Raw genomic sequence first — 22,240 nt, forward strand, 5'->3', positions numbered from 1 at the left:
TACTCAGTTTTTTAAAATAGCATTAATTTCTTTTTTTGTTGAATTTAGAACCACTGTAATTAAAAGTATTATGATAGCTTTAAATTTTATGGAAAATTCATTTGTATACAAAAGGATATGAAATTAGTCTTTAATGTTTTAAAATCACAATATTAGAAAAATCATGGGTGTGTACAATTCACTAAAAAGGTTCCTGGCTTTGCCTGTTTGCTGAAGCACTAAATAGTCTACACCACAATCGAGATAACTATGATCCAAAAATCACTGCTGGTTATTGGGGGCCATCTTGCCAACAGCAGGGGAACAAATTCATAGGTTTGAGGTTTTATCCTCCAATTCAAGATTTGGGCCTTTTGTAAAATACTTGCAATGTTTTTTGAAATATTCAGTCAAAAAATAGGCAAATAATTCTAGGCATTCCCTCGAACTTTGGAAAAATTGTGACCATCCCTTGTCATGAACCTAATTGTTTCAAAGAAACAATTCAAAGAAGATGCTGAAACTTCTAACCTGCATTAAGAGTTAAGCGCCATCAAAACGAAACTTGCATCTCTACAGCTTGTCCATCATGTCCAGGATCATCTCGCAGGTCACGTCTTCGTCCAGGTCCTCGGTTCCCGCCATGGTTTCTCCGGGCTCGACGGGAGCCGCCTCTCCTGGGGACTGTCCTCCCTTCGCAGCGGAAGCCTCCTCAGCAGCAGCTTCTTGGGGGAAAGGCACAGGGTTGGCAGATTTAAAACAAAGCCAAGAAGTCAGTGCAAAGATATTTCGGAAACAACCACAATTTTTAACACAGCAGCGAACATTTTAAAAAACGACCTTTCCATTTATAGGACAAATATGCTGCTCTCAACTCTCTGCTCTAAGTCAGAGTTTCCCGAGCTCAGCTCTGCAGACTTAGGGCTGCGCGGTCTGTGGCTGGGCCGGCTCGAGCACTGGAGGGTGTTCAGCCTCGGCCTCCACCCGCCGGAGGCCAGTAGAAGCTCCTCCTCAGCTGTGACGACAAAAAATGTCTCCAGACATTGCCACATGTCCCTGGGGGGCCAAACTGCCCCCGGGTTTAGAACCACAGCTGTAGAGCAAATGTGGATCCTACAGACTGTAGAGAGTGGGGATGCTCACACAAGTCTTGTTTCAGCGCCCACGGAATGACCCCGATGAAATGAAAACAGCTGCTCACAGGGGATCTGTCCCTTGGGCCGATCCACATACATGGAGTCAGTTCTGGTCAAGCCTTGTCCTGGGTCCCGTGAGCCACACCCAGATCCAAAAGCATCCGTGCCCACGGCCCCAGCAGCTTCAAAACAGTCAGCCCAACTCCAGGAGGTTAAAAACGGAAGATCACGGGAGATCTACCCACATTCAACCCCCTGCTCATTTTCCAAATTACCTCCCAAGCCCAGCACGGAACTTGACTGCCTGCCCACTGGGATGGGAGACGACGGGCCCACTTAAGGATGCTTTTACCCCTCGTTAGTTCAAAGTTGCCTGAAGATATTTCTGCTGGTGGTTCCTTGAAGCACGTTTTGCGGGGGAGAGGGGACGGCACTAAGACCCAGTTCTCAGGGATGAAAGGAAACGAGCTGGATGGGAAGTGCAGGGCTGTATCTGCCAGTGAACGGGCAGGGCACATGCGCTGAACCCCCAGCACGGCACAAGCAGAAGTGAGACAACTATCTGGATAATACAGCTTAAAAAAAACCCTGAAAGGCAAATTAAGTTGTATTTTTCGCTAACATAAGCCGGTTACTTGTCTCAGTTCACACTTCACTTAGGGTGCAAGAGCCGACCATCTAAAATATGGGAAATGTTTTAATACGTCCAGCCTCATCATCACTGACTTGTAAACCTACAAGAGCTTTCATGTCTGTGCCCTTCTGGAACGTGGACTTCATGCCGGCAGCTCTGCCAGGGGCCCCCTGAGGCCAGAGGAGAAAGCAGCGATGCCTGCAGTGGGTTGAACAGTGGCCCCTAAAAAGATATGTCCATATCCTAACGCCCCGAGCCTGTGACTGTGACCTCATTTGACACAAGGGTCTTTGAAGCCATAGTTAAGTTACGGATCTCGAGATGAGATCACCCTGGATTTTCCAGGCAGGCCCTAACTCCAATGACAAGTGTCTGTCTAAGAGACAGAAGAGGAGAGACACAGACACCACGGAGAAGCCATGTGACCATGGACACACAGACTGGGGTGACGCAGCCACAAGCCAAGGGACGCATGGAGCCACCAGAAGCTGGGAGAGGCCAGGAAGGACCCTCCCTTAGAGCCAGCAGAGAGGGCCGATGCCTTGATTTAGGAATTCCAGCCTCCAGAGCTGTGTGAGAATAAACCCATGTTGTTCTAAACCACTCAGTTTGTGCTCGTCTGCTGCAGCAGCCCTAGGACATGAACTCGGCGCCCAGCGTCCCACCAGGCTCCGGCCACAGCCCACCAGCATGACTGAGGAGCGCCTCCAGGGCGAGGGGGTCAGGAGCATGCATGTCGGTCACTCGGCCCCGCCAAACCCGTGTGATGGGGGGGGGGCTCTGAGTGGTGGGTGAGTCACCACCCATGTCACTGATAACCAAACCGGGCGAAAGGAAGCTCGAGACATGCCCACAGTGGCAGGAAGCGCAGCAGAGCTGTGGGGATCAGGCACCTTTGGGGTCTGGCACTTAGGGGCTCTGGGCGCATCCCCTGCACAGTAATGCTCAGCACCCCGGCAAAGTCATAACAAGAAAATCACTGTCAAATTAAAACCCAGTTCGTTTAAAAAGAGGTACCGTCTTCCTTTCCCGCCTCCTTCGGGACGGCCGGCTTCCTCCTTCTCATTCTTCGTCCTTCTCCCGAGGTGGCCGACTTTTCTTGCCCCGGTTCACACTTCTCCGAGTGTTTTCGCATGTTAGTCTGTCGAGGAGAGGAGAGAGCACACGGTGAAAGTCCAAGTTGGCATCGTGGGAGGAACGCTATTTAAAGCGCACGGAGCGGAGGTGGGTGCCGGGACACGGACAGCGCGGACCTTTACCATCCCGTACAACAAAGAGAACTGTTTAAAGGTGAGCCCCTCTGTTGTGTTTGGGTCTAGCCAAAAGCTAGTTTATTTTAAACCCTGTTTTATAATAATAGAAGCCAACGAGAAGACCAAAGCTATTTTCCTAGAATGCATCTACTCTCTAAAGTGAGAACTGATGTTAAAACAGAAATTCAATATACCAGTCGATTTTACGGAAATCAGTAACATACCACACAGATTTTACTGCCGGGCCGGTTTCTCTGCTGACCTGCTATGCACAGTTATTAAAACTGCACACAACATTCAGAATTCAAAGAGAAGCCCGTGATTTCCCAGGCAAGCCTACCAGCGATACATTCCCATGGAAGATACATTGCTGAGAGGTCTGTTAAAGTCTTGGCCTATTTTTTAAACTTATTAACATAAGTTAGAACATTTTCACTAATCGAAAAGTTCATAGGCAAAAGTAAGATGCTGTGACATGTCATTAAATTGGCTGATTATGTAAAACATGCCACCCAGTTTCCGTTTCGACTCAAGTGTGGTGTCAGCAGGACCGTCCTGCTTACGGAGAAAGGGGGAAGGATTCACGTTTAAGTGGAGGGGAAATCTCTCGGGTTATTTAAATTTCTTCCATTTTATGCTCATCCACAAGGGCTGGCGGACTGTGGCCTGAGGGCCAGAGCTGGCCTGCCCATTGTTTTTGTAAAGCAAGATTTTGGGAACACGGCCACATCATGCACGAATTCTGCGTCTAAGTCAGCTTTTGAGACGGACTTGAGCAGCTCGGGCAGAAACTCTCCGGCCAGTGAAGCTGAAATACTATCTGGCCCTTTATAGGAAGAGTTTGCCAGCCCCTGGTTTATATGATGGTTGTGGATGAACCAAGCCTTTTGGGGTCAAGAATTCCTTTGTAAATATGATAAAAGCAACGGTTCCTTCCCCAGCAAATTGTGTATATGTCTACACACACACACATCTACCTATAACTTCACGAGCCTCACGGTTGACGACAATGGATGACAGTTTTGGAACAAAACAAACAAAACCATGTCCGGCCTATAAAAGAGGATTAAGGTTTTAAGAAAACTTACAGGACATTTCAGCTATTTAGGACCCATAGGGCAAAGTAATATGACAAACTTTTGTGTCAGAGAAACGTTTCTCAAGAGAGGAGGAAGCCAACATTCTGAACACGGAGCAGGGTCCTTCCTGGAGCGAACAGGGCCTGACTTGTGACATTCCCATACGGAGACACACTGTGACGACCGAGTGTTAAAGAGAGGAAGTTTGTGAATAATCTACCTTTTAAAAGTTAAATTGGATTCAAATATCCAGATATGCTTTCATCTATTTCTTTCTTTCTTTATTTTTAAAGACTTTTTAAGACAAGTTTTAGGTTCACAAAATTGAGAGGGAGGTAGAGATTTCCCACAAGCCCCTGCCCCCACAGGCGCAGCCTCCCCCACTATCAACATCCCCACCACAGCCTAGTCATCCTTCTCCCCACCCCAGCCCCTGGCAACCACTGACCTTTTTACCGTCCCCTTAGTTTTGCTTTTCCCAGAATGCCATTCAGTTGGAACCATACAGCACGTGGCCTTTCAGATCCGTGTCTTCCACTTAGTGATATGCATTTAAGGTTCCTCCACGTCTTTTCGTGACTTGACAGCTCCTTTCTTTTCAGTGCTGAATAATATTTCATTGTGTAGGTGTATCACAATCTCCACCCATCTACTGAAGGACATCTTGCTCGCTTCCAAGTTTTGGCAGTTACAAATAAAGCTGCCGTAAGTATCCGTGGGCAGGTTTCTGTGTGGACGTGAGCTTTCAGCACCTTTGGGTAAACACCAAAGAGCTTGATCGCTGCACTGGATGCTAAGAGTCTATTCAGCTTAATAAGAAACTGCCAAACTGTGTTTTCGAGCGGCTGCGCCATTTCGCATCCCCAGCAGCACGGAACGAGAGCACCTGTTGCTCCACATCCCCACCAGCACGTAGCGGCGTCAGCGTGCTGCATTTTGACCATCCCAATAGGAGTGTGGTGGTACCGCACTGTTGTTTCAGTTTGCGTTTCCCTGGCGACAGACAATATGGAACAATTTTTCATGTTTATTTGCCATCTATATATCTTGTTGGCTGAGGTGTCTGGTAAAGTCTTTGGCCCATTTTTTAATCGGGCTGTCTTCTTATTGTTGCGTTTTAACAGTTCTTTGTATTTTTTGGATAACAGTTCTTTATCAGATGTGGCTTTTGCAAATATTTTCTCCCAGTCTGTGGTTTTTCTTCTCATTCTGTTGACACTGTCTTTCACAGAGCAGAAGCCCGTAATTTTAATGAGGCCCAGCTTATCAATTATTTCTTCCATGGATCCCGTCTTTGATGTTTTATCTAAAAAGGCACCACCATGCCCAAGGCCATCTAGGTTTCCTCCTGTTTAGCTTGTAGGAGTTCTACAGCTTTGAATTTTACCCTTAGGTCCGTGATCCATTTTGAGCTAGGTTTTTTGAAGGGTGTAAGGTCTGTGTCTAGCTCCTTTTTTTTCTTTTTCTTTGGATGTCCAATGGTTCCAGCGCCAGCTGTTAAAAAGAGTCTCTTTTTTCCATTGTGTTGCCTTTGCTGCTTTGTCAAAGATCAGCTAACTATATTGACGGGGGTTACCTCTGGGCTTTCTATCCTGTTCTACTGAACTATTCGTTCTTTCACCAATAGCACACCGTCTTGATCACTAGAGGCTTACAGTAAGCCTTGACACTGAGTGCTGTCAGTTCTCCAACTTTGTTCTCCTTCCACGTCGTGTCGGCTACTCTGGGTCTTCTGCCTCTCTATACGAACTTCAGAATCAGTGTGTCGATCGACGTCCACAAAACAGCTTGCTGAAATCTGACAGGGACCGCGCTGAATCTACAGATCAAGCTGGGGAGAGCTGACATCGTGATGGTATTGAGTATTCTCACCCATGAACGCGGAATCTCTCTCCGTTTATTTAGATCTTCTTTGATTTTGTTCATCAGAGCACTCTTGACTTCTGTCACAGTGTTTTTTATCTCTAGCATTTCTTTTGGTTCTTTCTTAAGATCTCCATCTCTCCTGACATTGCCCGTCTGCTCTTGCGTCTTTATCTGTCTGCTTTACCCATTAGGGCCCTTAGCACACTAATCACGGCCATTTTAAATTCCAGGTCTGATAATTCCAACATCCCTGCCATGTCTGGTTCTGAGGCTTGCTCTGTCTCTTCCAATTGTGGTTTTCGCCTTTTGGGTTGCCTTGTTATTTTTTCCTGATACCTGGACACGATGGACGAGGTGAAAGGAACTGCTGTGCGGGGCCTCTAGTGACGCGGTGGTGAGGTGGGGGAGGGGAGCACTCTGCAGCCCTGTGAGAAGGTCTCAGGGTTGTAATCAGTCCGCGCCTCTGCACTATGAGCTTCACCATGTTCCTCAGTTTCTTTTTCCTCCCCCCTTAGGTGGGACAGGAAGGCTGGAGTGGGCTGGAGTGGGCTGTTTCCCTTCCCGGCTCAGTTAGGCTCTGATGATCAGCGTAGGCTCTGGTTAAGGAGTGTGCAGCCTTGTTCAGAATAGAGGGCTCCGGGGGGGTCTCAGAACGGTTCTCTTCCCCCTCCCCACGCGGAAGGGGATTTTTTTTAGACATTCACTGTGGGAACCTGGTTGAACTCCTGGTGGTAAAACATAACATTGTCGGGGGGCCCCCTACGCAGATCCCTCTCTAGTTTTCAACTCTCTGTAGGTGTCCACTCTGAGCCTCCGGCAATTCATCAATTACAGGCCAGGTTTTCCCACCGGCGCAGTTTTTCTGCTTGTGAGTGCCTGCCCAGGCAAGCCGTGATGCCCTGTATTCGCCTGTCTGTCTCTCCAACCCTGGGGGCATGGTTTGCCCTGTACCCTCCCCTCTCTTACAGATCCTAGAAGAGCAATTGATTTCTCATTCTGTCCAGCTTTTTACTTGTTAGGATGGAGCGAGGACTTCCGGGCTCCTTACAAGCAGAACCGGAACCGGGGAGTTCCTTTCATTTATTTTTTAGACAGCTTTATTGAGATACAATTCACACACCATGTGATTTGTCCATTTAAGTTTATAATTTAGTGGTTTCTAGTTTCTTCAAAGAATTATGCAACCATCATCACAATCAATTTTAGAATATTTCAAAGAGAAATCCTATACCCTTAACAGTCACTCTGCATGGCCCCCTCCTCTGGCTCCTGGCAACCACTGTCTACTCTCGGTCTCCCTGAATTGCCTACTCTGGACATTTCACACAAATGGAGTCAGATGCTATGCGGCCGCCCGGCTCCCTCAAGGCTCGCCCATGGTGCGGCACGTGCCTGCACTTCGCTCTCTTTTCTGGCTAACATCCCACTGAATGGATTTCCCATATCTGATCTGTTCATCAGTTGATGGACACTGGGTGGTTTCCACTTTTTGGCTGTTAGGAAGGATGCTGCTGTGAATGTTTGTGTATAAGTTTTTGTGTGGTTCTGTTTTCAGTCCTTTGGGGTACGTGCCTCGGAGCAGAACCGCTGGGTCACATGGTAACTTTATGCTGAACTTTTTGAGGACCTGCCAGACTGTCTTCCAAGGCAGCTTCACTATTTTAACATACCACCAGCAAAGGCGGAGGGTGCTAATTTTTCCACACCTTTTATTATCTGTCTTCTTGGGTTGCAGCCATCCTCATGGCTGGTCCCACAGGCAGCTCACTGTGATTTTTTTTTTTGAAGAAAGGCAGACTGCCCCATGCAGCGCCCCATCTGGACGCGTCTGGAGTCTTGGAAGTTTGTCCCCTACGTTCTCCTACTAATGGACGCTGAGAGCTTGTTTGGAGGTTCTAGCAGGGCAGCGCAGCGACTTATACCCTTGAGCGAAGAACGGTCCTCCTGTTGGGGAAGGTCGTCCTCTTGGACCAAGCGTGCAGCTTCGGGAAGGAAGCACACAGGGCGGTGGAAAGGACACCCGCCTGGCCAGACAGATCAGCCAAACCAGCCCGGGCGATCAACGGGGAGACAGCTGTTGCAGCCAGATGCCCTCACGTCCTATCTCTCTGTGGTTTTGATGCTGACGTCCCTAGTGACTGATGACGCCGAGCATCCTTTCATGAGCCTCTTGGCCACTGGTTTATCTTCTTTGGAGAAATGCCTACTCAGATCTTTGCCTGTCTTTAATTGGGTCTATGTCTTTTCACTATTGAGTTGTAGGAGTTCTTTATATATTCTAGGTGCAAGTCCAAATATGCTTTCTTGAATGGAAGAAAAAGTTTCAAAACTTCTGATTTTACGCTCCGAGGGAATCTCTGAGCTGACCCGCTCTTTCCTCTGCTTTCTTGTTTCTCACGCCGAAGAGCAGTTTCTTCACAACTTTAACTCAGCGTGACTGACACTGTTTCTGGAGTGTTGCCACCACTCCTATTTGGTATTTTGAACTAATAGCATTAACACTCCAGAATTATTCCACTCTGCTACCCAGAAAAACACAATTACCCTACTATTTCCTTTTCAGAGAAAAGGTAGTTTTTTCCACAAAAGTAGTCAACCTCAGATCATTCAAAACTCTTATCAAGTCAGACCGGAGCCCACACTGTCCGGGATCTGGCTGACCATCTGTGGGGGTTGGAAAACGTCCACAAATTCTCTGACACTTTTCCTTTCAAAAGAAAGCCCTTGAGTGTGGGCTGGACTTTGGGATTCGTTTCTAATGGATAGAAGTAATGTTGTGTCATTTTTAAGACGAGGTGACAAAAGGCACCGTGGCTTGCTCCTTGCTCTCTCTTACTTGCTCTGGGTTACGAGGACACGGGAGCAACCCAACAGAGAGGTCCATGTGGTGAGGAACTGGGGCCCCTGCCCACTGCCATGTGAGGGCGCCATCTTGGAAATGGGTCCTCCTGCCCTAGTCAAGCCCTCAGTGATGCAGCCGTGGCGATGCCCTGACTGCACCTCAGGAGAGACGCTGAGCCGGGGCTGCCCAGCCGAGCCACAGCCACGTTCCTGACCCACAGAAAACGTGAGACAATAAGTGTTGGTTGTTTTAAGCCGCTAAGTTTTGAGGTAATTTGTTACGCAGCAAACAGTAACTAACACCCCAAAAAGAACAAAATTGAAGAGGGAACGTATTTCTCAGCACAGTACCAACAGCATTTTCTAAAAACGTCCAGAAAATGTTCTGACAATTGCGTTCTCTCTGTGAAGGAGCCTCAATCTAACTCACGGGGACAATTTTGAAATGTTACACTGAAAGCAGGGGTTCTCTAGAATTCGGGGAGTCTGAGACATCCCAAAACTATCGGCAAGATTTTGGTTGTAGGATTGTCTTTTTGCACAGAAGGGGAGACCACACTTTTACAAGATTCTCAAGAGTTTTGTGACTCCAAAAAACTAATAACCACTTTCCCTTCCCTCCGGCACGTGAAGTCCTGGCGAGCTCCTATCATCAGGTTTAGACTCCCGAGGGCGACACCGGGAGACAGAGGGACCTCCTCCAGGAGCCATCACGTGACAGAAGTGAGCTTACCCAGCGAGAAAAGCCTCTGCCACACTTGGGGCATTCGTAGACAGTTGGGATGAAATCTGTGTCATGGTGCTTCTTGAAGTGAACGTTTAGAAGCTGCTTCTGTCGGAAACACTTATTGCAGGAAAGGCAGGCAAACGGCTTCTCTCCAGTGTGGGTGCGCGTGTGAACCGTCAGGTGCCGTTCCTAGGAGGGAAGGGGAAGAAAACAAACAGCTTAGCTATTTATGGGAAGTTTTCAGTATTAGACATTATTTTTGTATGCTATTTTTTCTCCCTCTCCAAAGATGAGCATGCAATTAAGAAAAATCATAGCAAACACCCACTGCTAGGGCAGCAGCACGGACTGGCCGTCTACAGACAAACTCGTACACGGCTGGGTTCTCATCCCAGCTTCTGCCTTCAGTCTGCTGGGGATGTCGCTGTGGTTGAAACAGATGAAGAAAATCTGCTCTCAAAGATATGTGGTTGGAAAAGGGAACAGAATTTTAATGATTTTTTCAAATAATTGTGGACATTCTTCTCTGATATTACACCAAAACTCAACAAGTGGTAATTTCTTAAAAATTGGTTAAAATATAAATCTGAAACCACAACAATGAACTTTTTGTACTCTGTTACATTAAAATCTGTTGATTTATCTTTTCCTTTGAATGGGTCTTTTACCCAAGCATGATTTTGTAAAATAATCAATCGATCATTTGGAAACCATCAGTTTACTGAGTTACAGAGTTTCTAAGTGTTGACACATTTCATCATTCTTCAGAAAAAACCACTGTCTTAGAATCACTCCAATCTCGTTAGAAAAGTCTTCAAGTACCAGGAAGCCGCCAAGCTTGCAGTGGGAGACAGAAGTTTTCCAAAATTCTAATTCTCACCTCCTCTTGAAAGCTGAAATTGTACCCACAGCAACACATGTTTTCCTGGAAGTGACAGGGTCACTTCACTTACTTTCAGGAAAAGGTCTGCCACATACACAACAACTGAAAGGCAGAGGTTGTCTGTTTCTTGTTCTTTCAAGTAAAGATGGTGGTTCACAAGAAAGCAGCTAGTTGAGCTGGTAACTCAAACCCCCACTTTCCTCCAGAGAACCGGGGGGCTGGCAGACCGCAGCGGGCTCGACGCCAGCTTCCCAGCTCATCACGCAGAATCTTAGAAAGACGAGTTTTCAGGGTCAAGACTGAATAAATTTAATAACTTTTGATGCTTCATGAGGGACATTTTGTGTGCGTGTGTGAGGAAGACTGGCCCTGAGCTAACATCCGTGCCCAGCTTCCTCTACTTTATGTGGGATGTCGCCACAGCACAGCCTGACGAGTGGTGCTAGGTCCATGCCCAGGATCCGAACCCATGAACCTCGGGCTGCTGAAGCAGAGCGCGTGAACCTACAAACTATGCTACTGGGCCGGCCTCATCAAGGACATCCTAAAGTAAAACTGCCCCTTATTTTTGCTGCCAGCGCACTAAGGTGACATGGTGACCATCCTGTTTGGTGTCACTGCTTTGACTGCACTGAGGCATCCCTGCGGCCTCTGCACTGTTGGCGCCAACACTAACAGCACAAAGAGCAAGTGATGCCTCAGCCTTATTATGACAGCCGTTCTGACCCTATTGCCTTGACTGGTCTTGAGGGCTCTGTGAACCATCCTTTAGGAAGGGTGGTTGTAAACCATTGGCTCACACTGCCTTCTGGCTCTTCCGAACAGTCTCTTTTATTAAAGCATGGCTTCTTCCCAGTGTTTTCAAAGCAACAGAAAATCCCGCCACCACCCTCCCTTCTTCCGTATTCCGCTGCCTCCCGCCTCCCCACATGGACGGCACCTGCTTGCAGGAGTAACTGCAGTGTTCACACTGGAACCTCTTCTCGTTCTTGTGGGTCTTCTGGTGCTGAATGAGGGCGTAGCGTTCGTGGAAGACGGCAGAACAGTGGCGGCACTTCATCTCCGTGGCTTTGTAAGTGTGCAGGTTGCGCAGGTGGACCCCTGAAACAGCCACAGCACGTCACATGCAGGAAGAGGGTGATTTCCTGTGAAGCCGAGGCCCCCGCCCTCTAGGTCAGCGTTTCTCAACCTCGGCACTGTTAACACGGGCCCGCTGACTCCTTCTTGGGCAGAGCAGGGTGGGCTCTCCCGTGCACTGGGGGAGGTTTAGCGCATCTCTGGCCTCCACCCGCCAGCGGCCAATAGCGCCCTTTCCTCCCTAGTTCTGACAACCAAATGCCTCCAGACATGGCCACACGTCTCCGGGGGTAACGCCATTCCTAGTTGAGAACCACTGCTCCAAACGAACAGCACACTGACCCCCATTCTAACGCCCTTGCCATATGGAGTTAACTGTTACGTAAGGCAGGGCCGATTGGACCTGACACGGTCACTTAACAAAGCACTTTGAGAACCTTATCATGGTGTGGGTGGATTTTTAGGATACTGTTAAGCTGGTTTTACATAAAAAGATATAACTTCTGTATTTTAACTTTTAAAAAAGTCCAGATGTTAGAAGTCAATGCCCTGTTTTTTCCTACATCATAACTGACCTGAGACATGCAGTAAGGTCTGACTGGATCTGCTCTAGGATAATTTCTGCTCAACTGAGTGTAAAGCATGGCAGGGTTTTTTTTTTTTTGGTGAGGAAGATTGTCCCTGAGCTAACATCTGTGCCAATCTTCCTCTATTTTGTATGTGGGATGCCTCCACAGCATGGCTTGATGAGGTGGAGGTCTGCACCAGGGATCTGAACCTGCGAACCCCAGGCTGCCAAAGTGGAGCACGTGGACTTACCCACTATGCCATGGGGCCGGGCTCTGCATGGCAGTTTTGAGATCCTCTGTGTTAAGAGGCTAAATGAAAACTGACAACTGCTGGTGGGGGTGGGCCCTGGACACGCTGCCTCAGTCATTTACAGAGCCTGACTTCTCACCTGGTGACGACAGGCTTGTTCACAAAGCACCAGACTGGGGCACACGCAGTGCCACGCACTGGGTGGGAGATGACCTGTATCTCTTCGCTACAGTGTCACAAAAGTCTCGTTTCCCTCCTGAGCCACAGGCTCTGCCCCTCGTGCCCTACAGACGCTGTGTGTGCGGCACGCTCATAGCTATAGTAACACTGACAGAATGCTCCAGATGAAAAATAAAGCTCAGGCTTCATCTTTACCCTTTCAGAGATGTTTTCAAAACAGAGCATCTCATCTCCAGAATTTCTCTGGGCAAACTGGTCACTCTGTATTTTTGCTAACATATTTTGAGCAATACAGGGTTATGTATTTTGAAGAGAAAAAAAGATCGTGGAAAACAGAAGGCCAGCGACCCTGAAACAAAGGAGAGAGGCCGGTTCACTCACTTCCCCCCTTGCTGCCCACGGCTAAATCCCGGCTGCTTTCGCTGCAGGCGGACGGAGCCCAGGCTCCAGCGTCTGGCATCAGAGTCGCACACAGTGAGGCCCGCTCCTGCTCCACTAGGAGGGTGGACATGTCACAGCGTGGATCTCGTGTCACAGGCATGACACAACGTGAGTTTTACGGAGAGAACTGTCCAGGCTCTTACTTTCAGACCCTCAGCTTCCAGCGCCACTTAGGATCCCAGCAAGGGCTGGAGAGCACTTTGCTGAATGTCACAGAGAACAGAACCCGCAGCCAGGCCACCCCCTGGCACCCTGTCACAGGACTCCGGGGCAGTTCACCCCGGGTCTCTGAGCCCCAGCTCCATCATCTGTAAAAACAGGCTCAAGATAGGAATAAAATAACAGCCCTGGAAGTGCTCTATGAGCTGAAATGCCATGAGAACTCATCGCGTGTCCTGCGCGCGCCCCTGAGAACAAGCTGTGACAGTGCACTGATGCCATCCCGCCACCAGATGGCACCACAGGACCTGCGGAAGAAAAGTCTTCCTGGCGCAGATCCCCAGGCTGGGCTGCAGATCCTCGAAGTCCCCGGAATCTGGCCCAGGGCGGGACCCCAAGGAGCCCACGGACGCTGGAGTCAGAGGCAGTGTGCTAAGCCGACACTCACGCAGGTCGCTCTTCCTTGCAATGATGGTGGCACAGTGCGGGCACTGGTATTTGGGGACATTCTCGCTGTGCTTCTGCAGGACGTGTATCTTCATGGTGCCACTCTGGGTGAAGCGTGCGTGGCAGACGTGGCATTCGTAGGGCTTCTCGCCTGTGATGTGGATGACAAAGGTGACCCCTGCAGAGTGGCTTCACCCCACAAGCCCAGATCCTGGCCAAAGGACACCGGAGCCCAAAGCTTTTCTTTCTGTCCCAAGCCCCCTTTTCAGCCCCTTTGTTATATGTTTAACCCCCCAATTAGTAATATTCCTATAAGATTCCTAAATCCAGCCCAGACAACCGTATGTTGAGTACAGCCGTGTGACAGCAGTCCAGACGGGCGACTCCCCTTACAGCTGGTGGCTACTTGTGGGTTCAAGCCAGCCAGCCAGTTCCTCCCCGTGGGGTTACATAAGGAACAGAGATGCACACGTAATGCTCTACACAACAAAATGCAGAGGAAGCCTATTCTGAAACCAGCACATTTGGCTTTATATTTTGCCTTAGAGTTGAAGGATGAACTAAGGAGCTGACTTTTAATCCCCTGCAACACGTGTGGAAGCAAATACTTGAAGTTCTACTCCTCACGGTGGGTCAGCACAGGATTTACGGGGCTCCCTTGACGCTAAATAAACACAAAGGTACAGATCAAAAGCCCCACGTCCCAAAGGCAGCGGGAAATTCACTTTGACTCGTGAGCTTTAATTCTGACACCAAAGGGTAACTTCCATGCGCCCACTTTAACAGCGGACCACACGCTCCCCAGAGGGCTGCAAGCCCCGGGCCCGGTACCTGAGTGCGTCCGCATGTGCCGCTTCAGCTTGTAGGTGTCCTTGCTGGCGTAGCTGCAGAGGCCGCACTGGAAGGGCCGCTCCCCCGTGTGCGAGCGGATGTGCCGCTTCAGCTTGCTCGCCTGGAGGACAAACGAGAGGGATTTACCACGATGGAAGCTCCACACTTGCGGAGTCTTCAAACAACCAGCATCGTACAAGATGTCCAAACTCATCCCATTTTAAAATCAATGCCTATTTCACACACGAGAACTTGAACCCGCCGCGACTTTTTATTTTCTGCTGCAGAGGATTCTCTTCCTGTGACGCGTGTGTGAGACCCTCGGGGGATCCAGAGGGGTCGTTTCAAGAGACTCAGCTCAACTGCACTTTACCAGGGAGAAACTGAAACCTAGCCACTCAGGGCCATCCGTGGTTTTATTTTCATTCCTAATGAACATACGCTCAAGAGCTGGAAAGTTTAGATCACGCGGACTGTGCAGAGCCAGAAGATTTCTGTTTGCACATAAAGTGGGAACCTTGGAACATCAGCTCATCAGTGGACCGTCACGGCTCCGAGTTCACGTGAATGGAGGACGGCCTTCCTCCCCACTAGGGATGGCTGCCACGTGTCAGGAGTTTCTCATAAGAAGCAATTTTTAAGTTGAAGAAAATTAACTCTAATTTGATTAGTTAATATCCCAGGCAATTAGTTAAAAGGCAAACAAATTACCTCCCATTTGACTACTTTTTGCCTGACTGTTCCATCACCTCCTGGACTGTCTTACTCTGAATTCGCCTGAATTCTGCAGGCCCTACTCTGCCTCGGGGCTCAGAGGACCAGCAGCCACACCCAGGCTACGGACGTGGGAAGGCCCGCGCCAGCCCTGCTCGTGACCCCGGGAAGGCTACTCCGTCTGGCTCCCCCAAATCGACAGGCACACACAAGCCTGAAGAACGTTCAAGAACAAAAGAAGACTTAGAATGGAAACCAAGATCCAAACGGAAAAATTTAGATTTTCAGAAGAAAAGTAGATGGCTTCAAGTACATCAGAAAGCGAAATAAAGAGAATTTTTAAAATGATAGCATGAAGGGTTTGGTAGGATGAGCGGTGTGAAGGATCAAAGAAGGCTGTGGATGCACCTTCTCTGGACAGCTTCGAAAGGGAGGCTTTCGGAGCTGGTGCAGCCGACCCCACAGCTCCCATACAGTCCTGCTGGCGTACGTGGAAGGGTGGTGTGGTGCAGAGAGGGGCTCAGGCTACGCTCCCTTAAAGCAGACCAGCCTGGCAAGACTTAGAAACTGCAAAAACGGGGGTCAAGGCAGCAGCAGAGGGTGTACAGGCCGAGGCCGACCACTCCGCGGGCTGCGTGCAGACCACCCACCCGGGAAGGGTGTCAGGGGGCCTGGGCATCTGCACTGAGAACAGGACACCAGCAAGAAGTCCACCCCAGGCTCAGGATCTCAGATGGTTTCGTTCTTTGATACCCTCATTTCATGCTTTCATACTACAGGCATAACCTTTAACTCAGAGGAAAAGTAGTTCTTAAAAACCATAATAGCAGAAAAAAATTCTTGGAATCGAAGTGTGACCCTGTGCATGGAATTTCCTAGTTTATGAAACACAGTTGCCTCATTCCTATATTTAAACTCGAGCTGTCCCCTTTCACTCAGTTCTGTTCAAGTGTATCACCGTTTCCCGACGGGCTGGGCCCCAGGAGCCGGCAGGCGCCCTCCCAGACAGGGCGGCCCTTAACATCAATCGCGGGAAACTGAGACGGGAAAGCAGGCATCGTGTTCTGCTGCTGTTTCACCCAGAGACCCGCTAAATCTGCGAGAAGGTACAAACAAGACAGTCTGTTGAAGTGACCACAACACGTGACTGAAGTCTGAAATGGGTGGTCTCTGTGACAAGCAGTGGAAATGGCTGGTTAGATCTTCAGGCAAGTTGCTCTGTATCTGCCCACGTGCCGTGGAGGTAAAGTGAAAACTTCCAGCAAAGCTTCAGACTCACCTGCTTTCTAGGTTGGAGCACACACCTTGCTCTTGTGGAACCGAGAATTACAGAAGATGCTGGGGGGAACTTTGTGACAAATTTGAGAGTTAGCTCTCAAGCATCACAAGTCACTTTAATTGTAATTTGTACCCCTTTACCTATTGCTTTCACTTTTCAATAATCAAAGAAAAAAAGAAACCCAATTTTTCTACTTTAAATTTAGAAGATGGAACGCCTATTATTTCCTGCCTAGATTTGGTGTGAATGACATCTTTAGGAAAACCTATTTTGTAAGAGATTCTGCCGTGAGTTTAACTGAACGACCTTCACGGCCGCTTCTGAGAAGACGCCACAAAGCTTCAGGGACAAGAGTGCACTTACTTCCACGCTGGCGTACTTGCACATGGAGCATTTAAAGGGTTTCTCGTGAGTGTGTTTATAACGTCTGTGTCGGACAAGCTCTCCACTGGTGACAAACGCCATGTCACAGTCGCCACACTTGTAGGGCCTGGTTCCTGTAAAATCACACAGTTTTTCCTATTAAAATAAGATTTAACCATAGATTTCATAGGAGTTTATAACATAAATTATACTCAGTCGCAAATGTTTTAAAAATTAAGAGGCTCTTTAAACCATAAATAACCCAAACAGATGTGAGAAAATCTCTGTGACTTTCAACATTTTTAACCAAAATTGAAGAAGAAAAGACAAAACGAAAGTCTAAAACAACACATTATTTTAAAGTAGAAATGGGTGGACCAGCCACGGGGACTCGCTTCTCGATGGTCTTACCCGTGTGGGTGTTGACGTGGTTCCGTAGAAGGGTCACAGTGCGGAAGGCCTTCAGGCACAGGTGGCACGTGTGGGGCTTCTCATTGCTGTGAGTTTTCTTGTGACGGTTAAAACTCGAGATTCTAGAAGAGGTGAACCCACAGACGTCACACTGGAAGGTTCGTTCTCCTCCTGCAAGAAGAAGACACAGCGTTTATACATTTGTAAAAATCTTTCTTTAGATGTCCCAATTCCATTAAACACATCAAAGGAAGCTCAGACCAGTAACCTAACTTTACATCTTGAAGAACCAGACAAAAGAGAGAAACCTGCACCCCAAGCGAGCAGAGGAAGGAAATAATCAAGAGTTATGAGGAGATACATGAGACAGGGAACAGAAAACGACAGAGGACCACTGGACCAAAAGTGGGTTTTTTTAAAAGATCAACACTGACAAACCTTTATCTGGACTTGTAAACAAGAAAAAACAGAGAAAATTCAAATAACTAAAATCAGAAAGAAAAGTGGAGATGTTACTACCAACCACACAGAAACAAAAAGGATAATAAGCGAATACAGTGGACAGGTGTGTGCCAACCGACTAGATAACCTAGACGGAATGGAGAAATTCCTAGAAACGCACAAACTACAAAAACCGACTGGAGAAGAACATCCCAACAGGCCTGTAACAAATCTAAACAGACCTGCAACAAATAAAGAGATCGAGTCATTAATCAAAGCCTCTTGACAAAGAAAGCCACAGGACCAGGCGGCTTCACTGCAGAATTCTATCAAATGCTAAAAGAAAAATGAACATCAATCTTTCTCGAACTTAGAAGAACAGGAAACACTTCCGAACTCATTCTGTGAGGCCAGTGTTACTCTGACACCAAAAGAAAAAACAACAGACCCATATCCCTTACGAACACGGATGTGAAAACTTCAACACAACAGCAACAAACCAAATCCAGGAGGGCGGCAAAGGATTGTGCACCACGACCAAGTGGCATTTATCGCAGGAATGCAAGAGTGGTTCCATATGAAATACGAAAATCAATCCACCATATTAACAAAAACGATCGTCTCCATAGATGCAGAAAAAGCATTTCACAAATTCCAACATCCTTCCACGATGAAACACTCAACAAACTTGGAACAAAGGTTTATGGATTGAATTATGTTCCCAAGAGATATGCTGAGGTCCTAACGGCAAATATCTGTGAATGTGACCTTATTTGCAAGTAGGGGCTTTGCAGATGTGCTCAAGTTCAGGTGGTCCTACTGGGTGAGGGTGGGTCCTAATCCAATGACTGGTGTCCTGATAAGAAAAGGAAGACACACAGGGACAGTTTATGTGACAAAAGAGGCAGAGGCTGGACTGACGCATCTACAAGCCGGGGGACTGCCAGGATTGCTGGCAACTCCAGAAGCTAACGGAAAAGCACAGAACAGATTTTCTCCCACAGCCTTCCAAGAGGGGGTGGCTGTGCCAACACCGTGACTCCAGACTTCCAGCCTCCAGAACCGTGAGAGAACACACTTCTGTTGTTGTAAGTCACTCGTTTGCGGTGTTTTGTTCCAGCAGCCACCGGGAAACGAATACAGGCACCAATTAAAAAATGGGCAAAGGACTTGAACAGACATTTCTCCAAAGAAGACCCAAGAACGGCCAACATGCATACGCAAAGCCGCTCAACATCATTAGTCATTTGAGAAACGCAAATCAAAACCACAGTGAGATCCCTCTTCACACTCACTAGGATGGCTGTAATTTTTTAAAAATGGAGAATGGGTTGGTGAGGGTGTGGAGAAACTGGAACCCTCATGCACTGTGGCGGGAATGTAAACCAGCGCAGCTGCCGTGGGAAGCAGCTTGGCAGCTCCTCAAAAAGGGAAATGGAGTAACCAGAGGACCCAGCAGTTCCGCTCCCAGGTACACACCCCAAAGAAGTGAAAACAGGTGTTCCAACGCGCACTTGTACGTGAATGCTGACAGCGGCATCACCCTCAACAGCCAAAAGGCAGAAAGAGCCTAAAAGTTGCTCGGTGGATGAACGGATGAACAAAACACGGTGGATACACACAATGGGACACTGTTCAGCAACGACGAGTGAAGCGCTGACACGACACAGAAGAACCTTGAAAACACGTGCTACGCGAAAGAATCCATACACGAAAGGCCATATATTGTATGTGCCTGATTCCAAGTAGAAGAAACGTCCAGAACATGCAAAGCCACAGAGACAAAAAGTAGAATGGTGGTGGCCAGTGGCTGGGGAGTGGGTGGGGTGGGAAGTGACTGCTTAATAGCTGAGGTTTCTTTTGGGGATGATGAAGGTATTTTGGAATTAGTGGCAATGGTTGTACAAAATTGTGAATATACTAAAAAGCTGAAAATGAGGTAGGAATTGGGGATTTGGGGGTATAATCTCTTGGTTTAAAAATCTGAGAAGCTAATATATAGCAAAGGTCGCAAACTCTGCCACCTACTGAAGCAGAGGCAATACACCGAACTAAACGACTCTAACCACAGGTAGGAAGGAGGGACGGCGGTGGCAATGCGGCTTTCTAAACCAAGTCACTTCCCAGCCCCGCCACCTGTTCCTGGAGGAAGGAAACAGAGCTGAGTGTTGCCAGAAATGACTTTTTAAAAATGAGCTAGAAATGGAGATTTTAGGGGTGAACTCTCTTCATTTAAATAAGTGAGAGACTAGCGTTGTTTTTTTTCTTTGTTTTTGGTGAGGAAGACTGGTTCTGAGCTAACATCTGCTGCCAATCTTCCTCTTTTTGCTCGAGGAAGATTGTCCCTGAGCAAACATCTGTGGCAATCTTCCTCCATTTTGTGTGTGGGATGCCGCCACAGCATGGCACGATGAGCAGTGGGTAGGTCCACACCTGGGATATCCGAACCCGCAAACCCCAGGCGGATGAAGTGGAGTGTGTGAACTTAACCACTACACCACTGGGCCGGCCCCAAGAAACTAGTATTTTTTTTAAAAGCCAAACAAATAATTTTTGAGGGTCAAATTCACCCTGTGGGCTGTCGTGATGCGGTCTCAGTTTTAATGATGTAATTTCGTCACCTCGCCTGATCTTCCTCTCCGAGCACCCGTCTGTGTGGCTCTCCCGGCACAATAGAGCCGTCCACCCTCATCAGAAGCCACACACTCTGCAGCCACACCCACAGGCCACTCCTGCTGCCAGGAACGCTGATCCCAGTCTTAATGGTTTCCGAGTCCCCCCTCCTGGCCTCACCCAGACATCCTCTTCCCTGGATGGCACCTCTGCTGCCTTCGGACATCACTCCCAGCCCTGCAGCACCGGCTCTCCTCTCCACCAGCCCCACCCCCACGGGGCTGAAAACTAGGGCGCAGGTCAGGCCCCCCTTCTCTCTACGTGCACAGTGCTTCGCTGGAACGTCTTTACCGTGTTTTTAAAACGTTTGTGTGCAAAACACAAAACTCTTTTGGATTTGATTCACAATACAGAACATTAGTTTAAAATTTCTCCCATTTCCTGACATTCTGAAAGCAACCGAGAGTCAACCACTTCAAACGTCAACTACCACCTCCTTCCACGGAAGGAAGAGCCGCCCCGTTCCCGGCAGCCTCTCCTACCCCAGGAACCGGCCTACCCTTTGCCTTTTTGTGATCTTTTGGAGAGGTGGCTTTTTCAACACACGCTGGATCAGATGCAGGTTTATCTTCTTGTTCCTCCATGTTTAAGCGTGACATCGTCAGAATAATTTCTTCTCTTCCTTCATCGCCCGGCCCGGCTTCCAAGAGAAAGAGCTGCTCTTCTCTTCCGCCGCTGAACCCTCCTTCAGCCACCAGCTGGGCTTCCTCCAGACCTTCCTCAAGCTAACGAGCAAAAATAAGTATTCAAACAAATACGATACTATTAATTACAATCTGATTAAACTCCTTGCCTTGATGTAACCACAGAATACATAAAGAAAAACAAAAACGAAAGAAAGCAGCACAAAAGACTGTCCATTGCAACTGAAATGCTTAAGCTGTAATTATTAAGCATCAAGAGCTTTGAGGGTGAAACATAAGCTTTTTTCTTTTTTAAACACAATGTACCTTATAGTATTCTAATTAGTGCAACTTTTTTAACTCTTAAAAAAGAACAGGAGGTCTCCCAGGATTTTCCTGGGCATTATTTTCACTGTGTTTAACTTTAAACTGCTTGTCCACACATAACACTGCACAAAGAGCAACTTAAAAAAGTAGTTTTCTGGGTTTCTTTCCCTGCGTAAGGGGTTCGTTTGTTGAAACCAGCCCTACCTTAATCAGGCCAGTGTTTTCAGCCAGGCTCACCACAAACTCACTGTCCCCGGCGGCTGCGGCCGTGTTCCCCTCCAGAACGTGCACCTGCGCCGCCTGCATCTCTTGCAGGACGTACACCTCTTCTTGGCCACTGACGGCCAGGCACTGGTGCAGGCTCTGCAGGGACCCCTCTTCAAGCCACAGCAGCGGCTGGAGCCCGCTGCCGGCCTGCTGCACCACCACCTGCACCCCTTCTTGGTGCTCAGGGGCCAGCCAGCTGATGTCCTGCAGCTCCACATCTTCAGAGACGAAGTGCACCGTCTGCAGGGTCAGAATTTGCTTCTGGCTCTCCTCTGTGGGGACCAGCACCAGCTCCTGCCCTCCCTCCAGCATCTTCGCCTGGAGGGCCTCATAGGTGCACTGGGCCTCCAACTCGCCAGGTCTCGGGCCCTCCTTCACTCTGCACACGCCATCTTCCTCGGCCTTCTCCTCCAGGACTTCTGGCATCAACTCCAGTTCTTTGATTTTGGTGAACTGCTCAGAAGGGACTGAGATCTCAGTCTCTGCCATGGTGGCTGGGCCTGTTGGAGAAAGCAGCGAGTGGTCTTGGTAAGGCACAGTGGGGTCTGGACCTAGCAGGCTTCGGGGACATCCAGGCCTGATGAGGTTCTCGCCTCAAAACGCTTTGGGCCTTGTAGGGGCCAGGATTAAGTTGGCTCAGCCTAGGCCTAGGAGGGGCTGAGCCTAAGCAGGGTTTAGGCTTAAGCAGGTGTTTGTCCAGAAGATTCTAAAACCAAAAGATCTGGCCCTGAGCAGGCTTCCAGCAAATGCACGTTCCAGGCCTAGCAAGGAGGGGCCTGAGCAGGGTTTG

At 48.4% G+C, this 22,240-nt stretch overlaps 1 protein-coding gene across 1 annotated transcript; it reads right to left on the minus strand.

Moving 5' to 3' along the window:
- Positions 1-552: 552 nt before the first annotated feature.
- CTCFL (CCCTC-binding factor like) lies at positions 553-21,939 on the minus strand. Its single transcript, XM_046678056.1, has 10 exons — positions 21,388-21,939; positions 20,733-20,958; positions 17,120-17,290; positions 16,709-16,842; positions 14,353-14,473; positions 13,523-13,672; positions 11,339-11,499; positions 9,522-9,704; positions 2,767-2,890; positions 553-704 (listed from the first exon to the last, which is right to left on the minus strand). Exons 1-10 carry the CDS (start codon positions 21,937-21,939, stop codon positions 553-555), a joined length of 1,974 nt encoding a protein of 657 aa, XP_046534012.1.
- Between the last annotated feature and the right edge of the window lie 301 nt (positions 21,940-22,240).

Source organism: Equus quagga, chromosome 12 (genome assembly GCF_021613505.1).
Source record: "Equus quagga isolate Etosha38 chromosome 12, UCLA_HA_Equagga_1.0, whole genome shotgun sequence".
Lineage (NCBI taxonomy): Eukaryota > Metazoa > Chordata > Mammalia > Perissodactyla > Equidae > Equus > Equus quagga.